The sequence below is a fragment of the Cariama cristata genome, unplaced genomic scaffold, assembly GCF_000690535.1.
Source record: "Cariama cristata isolate BGI_N322 unplaced genomic scaffold, ASM69053v1 scaffold9178, whole genome shotgun sequence".
Lineage (NCBI taxonomy): Eukaryota > Metazoa > Chordata > Aves > Cariamiformes > Cariamidae > Cariama > Cariama cristata.
Genome location: NW_009631623.1, coordinates 13,630 through 29,044, shown reverse-complemented (window position 1 = coordinate 29,044; position 15,415 = coordinate 13,630). Strand labels below are relative to the sequence as shown.

Here is a 15,415-nt window from a genome sequence, read left to right as displayed (position 1 = left end):
GCCTTTTCTACCTGCTGGCACAAAGCCCTCCCTCTCCGCCGCTGCTTCACCTCCAGAGCCGCTCTCAGACCTAGCCTGGGCTGTAAGATCACTTTCTGTTAAAAAGCAAGAACGTGAAGGAAGGGTTACAGAAATGGGTGTAGGTGCTTCTGACAAGGCTCAAGCGCCCCATCCAATTCGGACGTGCGCTACAGGACCACGCTTCTTAGCACGCCATAATGCAGGGAGCTTTTTGCCTCCCTTTGAAGGCCCAGTGCTGCAGGGGATGCTGATCAAAGCTAAAGCAATTCTCTCCTTTGGTGCACTCCCATTCTTTACTGTTTTGCAAAATGCCTGTGGCTGAGCAGTTAATGGAGGCATCTGCTGCACTGGCAGAGTTCACCGACTTAATTAAAGACATCTAACAATTCTGCAGCTGCATGCGAGAGGCCACGGGTACTCGCAGGGCTGAAACCGAATATCCTCAACACTGAAAGCCAGCATCCCCGCTGTGCAGAAAGCGCAGATATGCAGCCAGACACTCACATGAAAGTAGAAGCAGGGCCCAAAGATTAAGGCTGGACTAGAGCCACTTGCAGTGTGTGTCGCCGAGCCCTCACCGTGCTGGAGAACTGTGCAACCTCAGCTCACACTCAGAACGGTCAGACTTGCAACGAGTGAGCAGAGGCGGGGACGTTCCTTGCCAGTAGGGATGGTTTCACCTGGAAAACATTTTTAACAGATATTTTCTCACTGAGTGAAAATAGTTAGCTGGTTTAAAAAGACAGGTGGGAAAACTAATCCTGTACCAAGTGGTATCAAGTTCTCCTCCGTGCGGGGCCGTGTTCTCTCCCTGTTAAATGAAGAAACATTTCACTCATGGGCGTATTTCTTGTATCATTGCATATTTGAGCTCATCGGGGACTTTGCAAGACTGTTATTTTAACAACTTACCAAAGAGGCTCAGAGAACAGGCTGGTGCTTTCTGATTAGATTGCATACCAGCAGACACCAAGGGCTTTGAATCAGGCTGCCGAGCACGGGCAGGGCTGAGGGCTAGGGAGCTGCAGTTGCCCCTCGGCGTGCTCTCGCCTTGCTGGGAGCGGAGCAGTCGAGGCAGGGACTCCCAGGTATGCCTGCCAGCGGTGGGGAGCCTCAGGCCTGCCCTCTCGGAGCTGCAAATGCAACCTCTCAGCGGCAGCAATGTCAGCGATGGCTGGCTGGGACGTAAAGCAGACAGAACAATCAGTGCTGTGCTGCTTTGGTCGATACGAATTTACAAATGAACTTCTGTCAGGAGGGACATTATCAGTGTGAACAGCCTCTGTTCTCAGTAATTTCCATGAGGGGAGATGAGAAAGGGAACGGGCACGTCAAATGCACCAGCACAGAAGTGCTGCGGGTGAGGAGAGGCGTTTTGGCCACAGGCTAGAAGCCGATGGGTCCCGATATCCTGAGATGAGCATCTCTCCTACAGAGGAAGGGCATGCCCTCTCCTCCACAGCCTGCTCGCGCTGCAAGGGGAATTTGCCCTTTCCCAACTCACCTCCGGTACGGGCGAACACCACAGCACGAGGCGCAGGAGAGGGGAGGTTAGCCCGGGCAGTGCATCATGTCCAGAGCCGTCCTGTGGATGACATGACAGCCGCCAGCACCAGCCAGTGCTGTTGTGTAACCTGTCACACGGAGTCTGCTCGCGTGGAAGCAGGGCTTCGGCTTTGAGAAAACGCTGGGTTGCTCTCAGCTGTGGCACACAAGCGATTCGGGGAAAACTGCAGCAGTTTGCTGGGCCTAGAGTTAGCTCTTTCTCTGGAACCAGGCACTTGAGTTGGCTTGTGACTTCTAGAGGGTTTCCCGCCCTCAGTTTTGCACTCTCACCCACGGAAGGACAGGGGTAGATAAAGGGCAAAATAAGACATATTTAGGAAAAAAGAAGCATGTAGCCTTTTCAGACACAAACTCCTCCATAAACAGGAAAATTACTTAATTCTACCATGTAGAGAAGCAACGGAGAAAAAACAAAGAACAAGCACATTTTCTTTTTTCCACTATCCCATGTAATACCATATAATCTGTCATTAGATAATCAAAGCAGTTTTATTAAAATAAAAAGCAAAAGTTAAGACATCCAATGTCCCTGAGAAGGGAACCCGGACCAACCTATTCCCCACACCAGACTGGAAGGTACATTCACTAGACATGAGAAATGGGAGATTTTGGCCCAAAGCACGAAGCCTGGAGCAAGTTTGGCTCACTCTTCCCCTGCTCTGCTCTCTGCTCAAGATCTCCCGCCTGCCTGCAGCAACGCTCCTGCCTGCCCAGCTCTTGTACCATGCGCTTCTCGGTGTGCCCTCTGCCCATATGAAAACCCACTAAATGCCAGGCCGTGTTTCAATCTGGTCAATTCGAGCATGCTGAGCCCCAAGACCTGAGAGTTGTAGGCAGGCAAGATAGGGGGAGGGATGGCAACACATATCCACACTTAAGAGATGCCAGATGTTTCTGCTTGGCCAAAGCTGGGTGGGGATAATGATAACGGAGGATAGAATCTGGATGCAGAAGGCCAGTCATGAGCCAGCACCACAGGGCAGGTTAGTCAGGCCAATGCCTTTGTGGCTTTTCTGTCATTTATTAGAATCTCCTCTGCAGCAGGGAGGAGGGACGGTACCAGCCCTGCCCCTTGCTCTCTGCCCAAACTTGCTCTCTCCAATTCATTTGACTTGACCTCTGAAAGGTGCTGTGAGTCTTGTGCCATCTCTCCCTCAGCAGCAGGCTCCAGCTGGCGGTCTTTGGGAGAGCCAGGGAATCCAGTGGAGGTGGGCTGCACAGGAAAGACCCGAACAAACTAGAAAACAGATTTAAGGCAGGATCTGGCAGATCCAGCCGGTCTTGGGTGAACTGTGATCATCTCTCTCTTGCCTCCCACTATGATTTGCTTTGTGGGCTGTGAGAAGGAAGGGTGGGTCATGGCAATGGTTACCTGCAGCGAGAGGGGAATTGAGATCAATCATCGGCCAAAGTTATTCTCTGCAAAGGCCCAGGAAGGTCAGTGACATTGTTTACGAGCCTGTAGCAGGTTGGTTTTGATTGAAAAAGACAGTGCAATTACAGCATTGGTTTCATGAGCTCAGCCACCATTGACCGTGCATAGCAGGCATCCATGAAATCACAGCTTGTTGCTCTGCCGGCTGAGGTAGGACATCCACTCTTTGAGGGGAGGGTTCCCCATAGCTACCAGCTTTTTCAGAAAGGCACTGGGCCGTAGCCCAGGAACATCAGGGTGGGCCTCGGAGTATTTTTGCAGCTTAGCCAGAATGTGAGGGAGCCCAACGGTGGAAGCGTGGAACATGGGGCCACCCCTGTGCTTTGGCCACCCATAGCCATAGATATAAATTACATCCAGGTGTTCTGGGCCTGATGCTATTCCCTCAGCCAGGATGTCAAACCCTTCATTGATGAGGGAAAACAAACACCGCTCCAGGATTTCCTCCTGGTCTATAAAGCGGGTCTTGATGCGATGGGTGTCTCTGTACTGGGACAGAAAGTTGTGAAGCCATGGATCTGGCGTGGCTGTCCTGCCCCCAGCCTTCTCGTACTGATACCAGCCTTTTCCAGTTTTCTGGCCAACCCTGCCATTCTCACACAGGAGATCAGGCAGTGGGCTGTAGCGATGGCCGTGCCGCTGGCGGGCAGGTGTTCCTGGAGGTAGTAAGGCCCCAGTGAGGCCCTGGCCCTTTCGAGACCTCCAGCCCACATCCAGTCCGGCAAGATCAGACATTCGGAAAGGTCCTATCTTAAACCCAAAATCTTCAAGAACCTGATCTACTGCTTCTGGTTTGCTTCCTTCCTCTAAAAGGAAAACTGCCTGTTGTACATACGGAAACATCATTCGATTCCCAACAAACCCAAAACAATTCCCTACCACCACTCCAACTTTTTTCAGCGCTTTGGCTAGCTGCACAGCAGTGGCAATGGTGGTAGGTGATGTGTGTTGGCCATAGATTATTTCTAATAGCCTCATCACATGAGCAGGGGAGAAGAAGTGCGTGCCAATGACCTGCTGTGGGCGGCTCGTGGCAGAAGCTATTTCATCGATGTTCAGAGCCGATGTGTTTGTACACAAAAAGGCCCCTGGCTTGCAGATTCTTGATAGCTTGTGGAATATTTCCTTCTTTAGTGCCATGTTCTCAAACACAGCCTCAATGACTAGATCTACATCACGTAACACATCAAAGTCCACAGTGAACTGGAGACGTGCAGGGTTATGGAAATCCAGGGTTTGGGCACCCTGCTCCATTTTCATAGCCTCACGTTCCAAAAGGAGCATGACAGCTTTTCTTCCCGTGTTCAGATACTCCAGATCCTGCTCCAGGGCTACCACAGGTATGTTGGCCTTAACGAGAGAAGTCACGATGCCTCGGCCCATTGTTCCCAGTCCTAGGAATAAAAGTGAGACAGAGTCAGAGACTGTGAACAGAAAAATGTTACAATTAATCACTTGACAGTAGCATTTCCTTTGTATCTCCAGGATAAAAAGCGGAAGCCTATGCAAAATGAGTGGTGCACAGATAGAAAAAAAAGAATTGAAGACTGGGAAAAAGGAATGTGAATTCTCTTTCAGTGAGCTTAAATGTTTGAAAAGCAGTAGCTAAAAGGCAAGCTAATGTCCTCTAATACCAGTGGGGTTCACTCCAGTGTGTGCAGACCATGTGATTCATGTCTTCTCCCTGTAAAGTTTTATACCTACGGAAACCAGCATCACTTAAGAGTTAGAATCTCAGGATCAAAGACTGGAGATCGGAGTTTCAGCTTCAACCCTGTAACCAACTTCTAGCAGAGAGTTTCACAAGCAAGCTTCACCCTGAGGATATCAGTGCCTCTCTGCTCCTGTGAGACGGTCCTTTAAGGGCACTCACAGAATATTAGTGTAAGCAAATACACCGCACCTGGAGATTCTGACACCAGCAAAGCTCAGACAATTGGTTTTGTGCCTCTCCTTTCAAACTTCCTCTTTGTCTCCCTCCTCTTCTCCCTCTGCACTTCACTGCATAATCTTTGAAGCAAAGAAAATTCAGCTGCTATTTCTGTAAAGACTCTCAGACACTGATCTGCTCTAAACTTTGTCTCTAACGTCTTGTGTGTCTCTCATTGCCAGGTCAAATGGGATGGAACTAACACAGTGTTCTTAATCCAGATTTCAACATCTTCTATCTCATTTTTAATCACTCTGGAACGTCAGTAGCTTTTTGCTTGCTGTTCGCACTTTATATCAGGCATCTCTGCCCACTGGGAACTCTCCAAGTCCTCCAACGCAGGCCATTCCTAACTTCTGGAGTTCCTCAAAGACTCAGTCTTCCTTGTCCAACCACACAGTTAAAGCACTTGCCCAGAATTCCTGTAACTGAGCATCCACTCAAGCTGTATTTTTTTTTCTCCAAGATACACAAATGTGCTGCTACCAGCTCATACCCCCAGGAATACTAGTGTAGAGATTACTGGCTTGATCTCTTCCCTCCTTCTGAGCCCTTCTACCAGCTCTGCCCTCTATTACATTAAATGAAGCTGCACGCTTACACTTTCCTGTGATACACAACCCACACTATTTATCCTGCTCTCCCATGGTGGAGGCTTTTCAGACTAAGTTAGTACAAACTAGTAAGTGAAGGCCAGCACAATTTTACCAGCTTTAAAAGTGCGAAGCATCTGAATGGGAGGATTATTAATATCCTAAATAAAGCAACAACCAGTCAAAGTACAGGTTTGTTATTATTCTGTAAAAATGATTTTTTTTAATCCCAGGTTTACAAATGAAAAAGTCAGCTAAACAAATAAACAGAAACAAGGGGATTAAAAAATTTGTCTAAAGCAGCTTTGTAAAGAAGAGCTGAAATTACATCATCATTTAAACAAGTTCCAACAACCAAGGTCAAACAAGGTAGTATGTTTTTCCTGCAAGCTACAGACCCTCGGTTTAGTTCTATCCACCCTCAGCTTGTGTGCACACAAGACATTTAAAACACACCCTGCTTAGCTACAAGAAGATAGTTTTTACAGACATCGCTATCTGGCAGCCTGCTTAGAAACCATTACACTCCCAAGCAAATGCTGAAGTTCCTTTCTAGTAAATTAGATTTGCTACTTCACAATCAAGTACTACTAAAAACTAATTTGAAAATAAAACTAGAATAACATGACTCAGTTCTTAGTATTTCAGTGTCCATGGTCTGCTGACTGAAAAAACCCCAAACACAAAGAGCTCCTCCCACTGTTCTCCGTACTCAGACCCTTGGATGTGGTAGCAGGTACGGTTAGAGACGTTTTTTTCCCTGTCTTTGGTGAGCTACATGAACCGCTTTCTTTCCGGTCAGTGCAGGAGGGTAACTCACCACCTCATGCATAGCCACCAAGCCCAGCCCCATCTTTAAGGCTCTCTTTAAGACATCAAGCTAAAGTGTTTGCAGCTCAGCACGGCTCCCTCTTGAAGTCTCCCTCTTTCCAGGGTGGAGACCTGGCGTTTCTCCCTAGAGTTTCCAAGCTCTGCTAAAGAAATAACACACACGTCCTGGGCCTTATTAACTCCTGGTCCTCTCAGCTTCAGTCTCATGACCGAAATCTTAGCAGTTCTCTCGCAATACGAACACACTGCTTCTTCCTAAATCAAAACTTCTTCCATGAGTAGAGGTTCTCCAGGCTTCTTTTCAAGGGAAATTCTGCAGTTATGTTAGCCAATTTCCCCATTTGCTTTCATCCACATGTAGTATGAGTACTCCCATCTAGGTTTTAGCCATCCCATGACAGAGAGGCATACATGCTTGTAGTACTTCACTTTCTAGGCCACGGGAATAGTCTTATAGATAAGAGATGAGCTTGCCAAGCTTGTTTCTGACCTAGAAAAGCTGTCTTTCAACTTACTACATAACTCTTCAGTGGTCTGTATGAAATGATGTTTAATGAAGCTGGCAGAGAGAGTAATGAAAGCCCCAAGGGTTTTGTTACATTAGAGCTTGCACAGCACGACTCCCCTGGAAATATTTTCTAAAACTGGGCTATAAAACTAAGGAGAGATTTGGCTATCTAGCAGGGAAAGAAGTATTTCTGAGGACTCCCCTTTTCAATTTTATAAAGCCGAGTGATCTTGGGGTAGAATATATTAGAGCAGAAAAAAAATGGTAGGGAATCATTGGGCCTTACGTGTGTAGAATGCTGTAGAAGAAAGAGAAAGGGATCTGTCTTGCGCTCAGCTCAGCTCACACAGTCCAAAACATGGCTAGTAACTACTCCAGAATTTCTACTATGTGTTCCATTTTCTTCCTTGCACTTCCCCAAACCATGAAGAAACCCTATATTCTTATCTTCCATGCACAAAGCAGTTTTCAGAGCTGTGTTATCATCTTTCATGCGCAAGGCATATCTTCCAAAAGAAGACCGAAATCTATTTCAGGAAAAATAACAGTGTCCAGCCATCTTGCTTGTGATCTTTTGTTGTGAAATGTACCTTTGACATATAAATAAAACTACACTTGAAGCCATGTAATTTCAGGCCAAATATGGATATCACAAATCCATTTGCTGGGCAAGCTGAGTGAATAATGATTGTTAATTATTGATCTGTCACATGAGGTACTTAGAATGTGAAAATTCATGCAAAATTAATTGAAGGACTTTAAAAACAAATTTCAAAACAAATGAACTTGAAATATGTACAAAGCAACTCATGTACAGTCACACACACTAGAGAAATACAGATCAGTGGAAAATATTCTGAACTATAATGAATATTTGGACTTTAAAATGCCGGGCAATGGAAAGAATACTTTGTAGATTGTTAAAAATATGCAAAGACTGTTCCAGTTTTCCTGTTAAAAACAACAATGAGCAATTGGCGGTGGCAGACCGCTGCAGACTGGAGCTGCTTCTTTCTCTGTTTCAGGGTATTCATTTCAAGCAGCAATAATGTGATACTCAAGGCAAGCAGGGAGCTATGGGAAGACTGCAGAAGGGACAGAGAAGAACTCTTTCTGGGTGATGAGGAAGCAGAGAAAGAGGAAAAAGATGGGAGCCGAGAGTTCAGAACAAGCAGAAGCAAATGAAACAGGTGACACTGCACCTGGCTGAAGACAAAGGACAGCTAGGCCAAGAGCAGGAGGGATCTCACATAGCTGGGTGTTACTCGCTTATCACTCTTTCAGCAAGCAAACTGCAGACAAAGGCAGCTGATGGGAAGCCAGCACTGCACAGGAATGATTGCCAGTTCATCAGCAACGCTATCTATGGCACTGCTTCCACACCCTAAAGGTCCTCTCTGCCTACTGAAAAGGTACTGAAGGAGGAGGAAGTCAGTGTGATCTTCTAGTTCCTTCCCATTGTCCAGTGACAAAAGGCGCAAGCAGCAGCAGCGTAATGCAACATGGGTTTAGTGTGTGAAATAGCACAGCACTGTCTGTTGGAAAATGGGGTCTGCATGATTTCTGACCGGCCAAAATGGATGAAATATCTTGCTCTGTCTGCCCTCCTCTCTGCAGTGAAAATAGAGACCCTGGATCGCCTAGGTAGACTCAATACCTATGTGGATGAGCAGCACTAATTTAAAACGTGTCAGTCCCTCAAAAATCATCCCTAAGATTTTGATTTCTGGTGCTGCAAGAATGTACTTGAGATCAAGAATGTGAAATTATGAGATACTGTGCAGCACGGTACTCGCTGGAGAATGACTTTTTGTTACAGTAGCCTGAAAGAAAAAGTACAATTGTGTTGGCATGTTCTATGCCTGTCTCTAACGGACTTGCAATGTCACTAATATCAAAAGGCAAAACAGGAGGAAAACCTTTCAGAGAAAGGAGAACAAGCACAGTGGGGTGGCAGAAAGAAATGATGGAAAGCAGTGACACCGAATATGGTGCGGGATTCAGAGTTAAAAGGAGGTGATCAATAACCTCCAAAATAGGAGACGTCACTTATCAAATGAAGTATGTAACATGAACAACTAGCATAAACAAAGCAAGCTGTAATTTTGGGCTATGGGGGCGGGCTGTATTGTTAGAAGCAGTGACTCAGAAAAGGCATTAGGAGTCTTGGCATGTATCAAGGCCCTGTGTGCCCTGATAAGCTTTAATGACCCTGAGCAGCTACACCTGGAGCCTCCACCCACACACACTGCCCATGGGCCTCGGAGCCCCATTTAAGCTCAGTCCTGGGCCTTCAGTCCCTTCCTATGTTGGAGGAGTTCTGGTGTCTTAATGCAGCTGTGCCAGGCTATGGGCACTGTTGATCCAGACCTCAGCCTGCAAACTGGCTTCCCAACTTTACTTGGGACCTGCATCATTGTGTGAGCTCTGCTTGATCATCTGTACTTCCACTAGATCCTGGCCATGATCTCTGGGTCTGCCCTGCTTGCCTCGCTCAGGTACTGTAAATAATTGATACAGCAGTGGGTTGTGCTGCCATCCAGAGGGAGAAATGGGTTGATAGGACCTTTGTGAAGATCAGCAAGGGGAAGTGCAAAGTCCTGCACCTGGGAAGGAACAGTCCTGTGCACCAGTATGTGTTGGGTTTGACTTGGAAAGCAGCTCTACAGAAAAGGAGCTGGGGGTCCTGGTGGACACCGAGTTGAGTATGAGCAGCGATGTGACCTTGTGGCAAAGAAGGCTAATGGTATACTGGGCTGCATTAGGAGGGTACTTGCTGGCGGGTTGAGGGAGGCGATCTTTCCCCTCTACTTAGCACTGGTGAGACCATACCTGGAGTACTGTGTCCAGTTCTGGGCTCCCCAGTACAAGAGTGATATGGAGGTAGTGGAGTGAGTTCAGTGAAGGGCCACTAAGATGACTGAAGGACTGGAGTGTGTCTCATGAGGAAAGGCTGAGAGCGCTGTAAGCCCAGCCTAGAGAAGGCTTGGGAGGATGTTGTCAATGTATATATAAATACCTCAGGAGAAGGTGTAAAGAAGATGGAGTCAGACTCTTTTCAGTGGCCCCTGGTGACAGGACCAGAGGCAATGGGCACAAACTGAAACATGGGAGATTCCATCTGAACATAAGAAAACACTTTTTGTACTGTGGGGGTGACTGAGCACTGGCACAGGTTGCCTAGAGAGGTTGTAGAGTCTTCACCCTTGGAGATATTCAAAAGCTGTCTGGACACGGTCCTGGGCAACTGGCTTTAGGTGGCCCTGTTTGAGCAAGGGAGTTGGACAAGATGGTGTTCAGAGGTCCCTTCCAGCCTCAAAGACACTGTGGTTCTGTCCCCCTGGGAGGTGTTATTGCCACTGGCTCCCCATCCCTAGGGTGCTGCTGCTCTCTGCCAGTAGATAATTAACAGGATATGTGGAACACAGCTAACATGAAGGCTGGCTGTTACCTTAAGCATACTAAATAGGAGCAAGGAAGAAACATCTTGGTACCTGGTCTTAGAGTAATTACTCCTGGAATACTGTTTCCACTTTGGCTATGCGTGCTTTATGAAGTGTTGAAAAATTAGGGGAAGTTCAGAGTCATGCAAATGTCCAGAGTGTGACAGATTGTGTTCTGCAGCAAAAGTATCAAAGGGCTTAGTTTATTCTGCAAAAAGTATGGGTTAACTTAAGCATTGTCTGTAACTAGCTACAAAACCACTGCAACTTGGTAGTAGAGGTTGGGGAAATTTCAGGTCAGAGTTCAGAAACCTGTCTGGAGATGAGATACAAATACTTAATGCAATGGATGGGAGATGAAGCCCAGCCAGTTCAGTTTAGAAAGAAGATACAGATTATGTTACTACTAGAAACTTTCAAACAGAGGTTGCATTTGTCCTTAGAACTCCCTCTAGCTCAGTTACAGTAACGAAATAAGCAGATCGGGATCTAAACAGCCCTTCTGGCTAAACTGTCATTGCGATTGGGACTTTGCAAATGTATTATTCTGGCACGATTTATCAGTATGTAGCAAAGAACACTCATTCTAGTCACCTGATCATTCCTACAAAACTTGAACACGAGCCCTTCCTGCCAAAGCACACGTTGCAGGACTGACCTGTCTGGGACTGCATATGTCCAAAGTACTATACTCTTCAAGTCACACGATAAACTTGGCAATAATTATGCCTCTTTACCTGAATGCTATAACAGCCACGGATCTGCCACACAAGGTGAAGAGAAGGGAACTGAAAAAAAAAGTGTTTCAGTGGCCTGAAATGAGCTTTCAGAAAGCTCGTATTGCAGAGCACAGAGGCCTGAGAAGTACCCAGGAAAGAACAAGGTTGATCTGGTGAGCATTCTCTGCAACAGAATGGATGTTTTCCAAGTGCTCCATTACTTGTCTAACGTTTTTTTGAGTGCTACTATCAACAGGCAGAGCTGAAAGATACTTTTTTTAAATCTCAGCAGTGCATCAAAGGTTTTATTTAAATTGCTCTTATAAAAAATTAATGAAGGCATTATCTTGCTGGGCTACAAAATGGCAGGAGTGGATCCCAGTGAGATAAAATCTTCTTAAAATACAGCTGTCAAAACATTTTTGTATTAATATATCCCTGAGTGACTCTGTGCGCATGCACTTGCAGTACAGAACTAGACCAGGAGGAGGAGAATTTCATGCAAACCTGTTTATAACATGGAACGAAGCCAGGACTCAACACAGCAGTATTTAAAAGGGAACAGACTGCTTATGGTCCACAGATGAAGCTGTTTCTGAAGTGAGAAGTTATTCTTCCAAAGAAAGAGGTTGTATCTGGTAACAATCTAGTGGGATGTGACTTGCCATCTGAATTTCTGAGCTTACCAATACAGTGAAAACTTCCCTCCTTGCATGTTACCTATGGGTGTGGAGTATCTTTGCCTGTGATGGGTACCGGTGACTTTGGTGAGTGACTGCAAGGGAATCCCACTTCTGCCATGAGTAAAGCCTGATTATACTCATCCCGCTCCCCTTCAGTTCTGCTGTTAGCTGCACAGTCAGCAACCACAATGGCTCTTTCATTCCCTTACCTATCACAGCTGCTTTGCGGATGGGCTGAGGGGAAGCACTTTTCCATGAAGCTCCGCTGGGTGTTGTCCACTTCTGCGTCGCTCGTTCTGCGAAGAAAGCATACTGCAGTGCTTGGGCCTGACCTGAAGTCAGCAGGATGTTAAACAGCTCTCGCTCCTTCCGGACTCCATCTGCAAAGGGCTGCTCTGTGGCAGCTTTGACCGCCTGGAAGCACAGCTCTGGAGCTAGGCACCCACGGGCCTGTTTCTTCACCTTCGTAAGAGCCTCACTGAGAAATGCTTCCATGTTGGGCAGTTTTGGAACTGGCTTTAGGCTGAGCCTGCGGGGTCCCAATGGCTGGCCTGGGGGTAGAAAAATGGCGTTACAGAACAAAGCATCCACATCTGGAAGACTATAGATTTTCACCCCTTTCTACATAGACTGGGAATGTGGTCTACCTCTTTTCTTCCTAAGCTGACTGCATTAGGGCTTGCATGGCACAGTGATCTGGGTCTAGCACCGAAGTGTCTGACTTTTTCTCTTCAGCTTTCTGTTTGCTCTGGCATTTACAATTTTCAAGTCCCTTCTCAGACTTCAAAAAAAAAAGCAAGATTTCAATTTCAAAGAAGAAATTCTCTCCTTCCTTTTCTGAGCTACACAGAATACCTTGACTTTCCAGTTCTCTTACTCCACAGTCCCAGCTGCCATGTTCATATGGCTCTTTCTATAAGCTTCAGTACTAAAGTTTTCCTCCAGTATTGTTTAGTGCTCAGTGCCCTATCGACTGCTAGCCAGATGCATTCCAGCCAGGGTTCTGACACAGGCATTTATAAGAGAGACCGGGAAATATACCCTGACTTCAATTCTTCTCTGATAGCAGGAGTGCCTCTATTCACTTTGGGACTAACCAAGAAGACAGTTCACACAGCATGAGTTGGGGAGCAAATGAATAACAAGGGAGAGTTCATGCTTCTGTGTCAGCAAGGGGTGAATCAAGCAGCCACACAAATACATGAGGCTCATTACAGAGGTTGCTATGGTGATACCTAGAAAGGATTTTAATTGGGAGAAGTTAGTTACATTTCAGATGCCAAAATCCTCCCCGTCCTCTTCAGAAGTACAAACCTTGGTGTCTGCTAGGAGAGATCTGATCTTTCCATACTCAGCCTGTTCCCATGTTCTTAATGGCAGCTTGCCTCAGTAAAGGCCATGGAGGAACAAGATCAGAAACTCAGAATGTATCATCTCCTTAATATTCCAAAGAATATTTGGAATTTTAATTTTCACAAAGACCCTTTTGTCATCATAGCCACATCCAGATCGTTAATTAACAGTCTAGCAATGTTACTGCACTGACTGCTGCAGTGCTGTTCCCAGAAGCACCCAGGATTGCCACCAAAGCAGTACGGTGGGTGGGCCCCCTCTAATGAGAACCTTATGCTGAGAAGCTCTCCGGTATACAGTCTCATTGCCCTAGCTTCTCTTACATGAGCTCTGCCACAGGAGCACACTCCCTTCAAAGGTGGCATATTGCATCCAGCTCCCCTTTTTTCTTCCTGTTGTCTGAGTTAGGAAAGTGCTGGTGTATCAGCGGAAGACTTGGGAGCAGGAAATCACACGCAGGATGCTGAAGAGCAGGAATAACGGCAGCACTGCAACCATGGTTGCCCAAAGAACGTGTTCTGACTCTAGCTCTTCCTCCAAGATCGAGCAATGCTTAAGAGAAACAGAAATATGAGCTTCCAGGATGAGTTAAGATCCTGATTTCCTGAAATAATGGTCTTCAGAGCTCAGGCCTTTTAATTGAGCTGTTTAGAGAACACAAAGATGAACACTCACTGTGTAAGTAGGTTCCATTGTAATCAGAGCTCATAAAAATTTTGAGTTTTCACATCGACAGTGAGTATAGTTTGTATCTGTCACTATTGCAGGATTTAGTCAGGATAATGTTCCTTTATTTTGGAATCCTGTTTCTCCCCAAATGTATGTTTTTAACCCAGAAATGCTCTTTATCCACAGTCCTTTATTTAGGACCCAAGTAGTAGGTTTCATTTCATCACAAGAGGAAACCTCAGGTTTGTCCCAGAAAGCAGATCTGATGGCTGGGAGGCTGCTTAAGACTAGGCAGATCAAGGGACTTTGTATGACATCTCTGATGTGGAAAGGACTGGTAAAAAAGGAATACTACTGGGAGCATTTAAGCTTGGTCTTCAGATAGCAAATAGTATTTGTAAGCACAAATACTTGTGAGGGACATGAGACAGTTCCTCAGAGTAAAAAAGAAAAGTAACTCTCCTCAGGGTCCTGTAATAAAACTCTTATTTAGCTATAAGCTAAATATATTCTGATAAGTATTTCTACAGCATCTCCATGCAGTGTCTTTCATTCTGCAATAAGAATCAAGGGCATATTTATGTATAGGAAAAAAAGATCTGATTCCAAACCTGAGAAGACAAAATCAGTGTGGGACACCCGCAGCTTGATTTCTGAAATCAAAGCAGCAGGAACATGATGAACAGTATCAGACATCAGTGCTGCAGGGAAAAGTGTCATCCATGCACAGGAGGTAGCACAGATACCTGCTTTGTTTTTACTAGGGTTTGTAGTCCAGGTGGCACAAAAGACAAACTAAGTCTATAACATTTCTATCAGCAAAAGCAACATGTAAGCATGCAGTATCAAATATTGTGCTATTTTAAGCAAAAGAAAAAGAAATCATCCCGGAGTTGTAAACCCTTGTGATATTACAGGACTCCACATGCAAGAGGCAGGGCTAGCCTGACAGTCTTCCTGGTGCAGAGAACTGCTTGTGAATTTCTGAGAAACAAAGCTGAAGCTGGACCCCTGTTCCTCAGGCTTGCGGTGGCCTCACGCCTGCCAGAGACAAGTCCGGTTGATGTCAGACCTTTCACAAACTCTGGTTGTGTCAAAGGGGCACTCTGCTAGACCTTCTGCCTAAAGAAGGGAGCAGCCAGATCATGAACCCTGGAGAGAGATTAAAATGTCTTTATATTGTACATCTTCCCAGAGATGACGCACTAAAGGCCGTTGCAACTGTAACTGAAAGCCTTTCTCCAACAGCCTCCATTTAAAGCACACAATTACCTAACAGCAGTATCTATTACTCCCTTGGGTTTTACGAGACTCAGAAGAAACACATGCTTCTGCCACAGTTACTCTTAGTGGCTTACAGTTAGAAACTCATAATCGTCTTTCCGTGCAGAGTTTAATACCTGTGGGGCCTGAGCTAGTCTAAATTGAACTGATTTTCCTGGGCTCTTTGGTGCAAGCCATTGATAGCTCTGTGCTCTGAGAAGATGATAAAGGTCAATCAGCAGATGTGGTCAGAAGGCAAGGGATGATTATATATGAAGGGAGAGTTTCAAAGAAGTCTGCTGTGCAGAGAATCAGCAGCCATCTTCTCCAGCTGAGGAAGACTACCGCAGGCCAGCAGGAGGTGGGCAGTATAAGCTGCAAGCTACTGCCTGCCACAAGCC

At 46.0% G+C, this 15,415-nt stretch overlaps 1 protein-coding gene across 1 annotated transcript in view; it reads right to left on the bottom strand.

Moving 5' to 3' along the window:
- Positions 1-3,021: 3,021 nt before the first annotated feature.
- EHHADH (enoyl-CoA, hydratase/3-hydroxyacyl CoA dehydrogenase) overlaps positions 3,022-15,415 on the bottom strand; it is a gene marked incomplete at its 5' end in the record, with an annotated part of 18,283 nt that continues 5,889 nt past the window's right edge. The window contains 2 exons of the mRNA XM_009706028.1: positions 3,022-4,416; positions 11,939-12,280. Of these exons, the coding sequence (XP_009704330.1) occupies positions 3,146-4,416; positions 11,939-12,280 (1,613 nt within the window). The remainder of the gene's footprint in view (positions 4,417-11,938; positions 12,281-15,415) is intronic.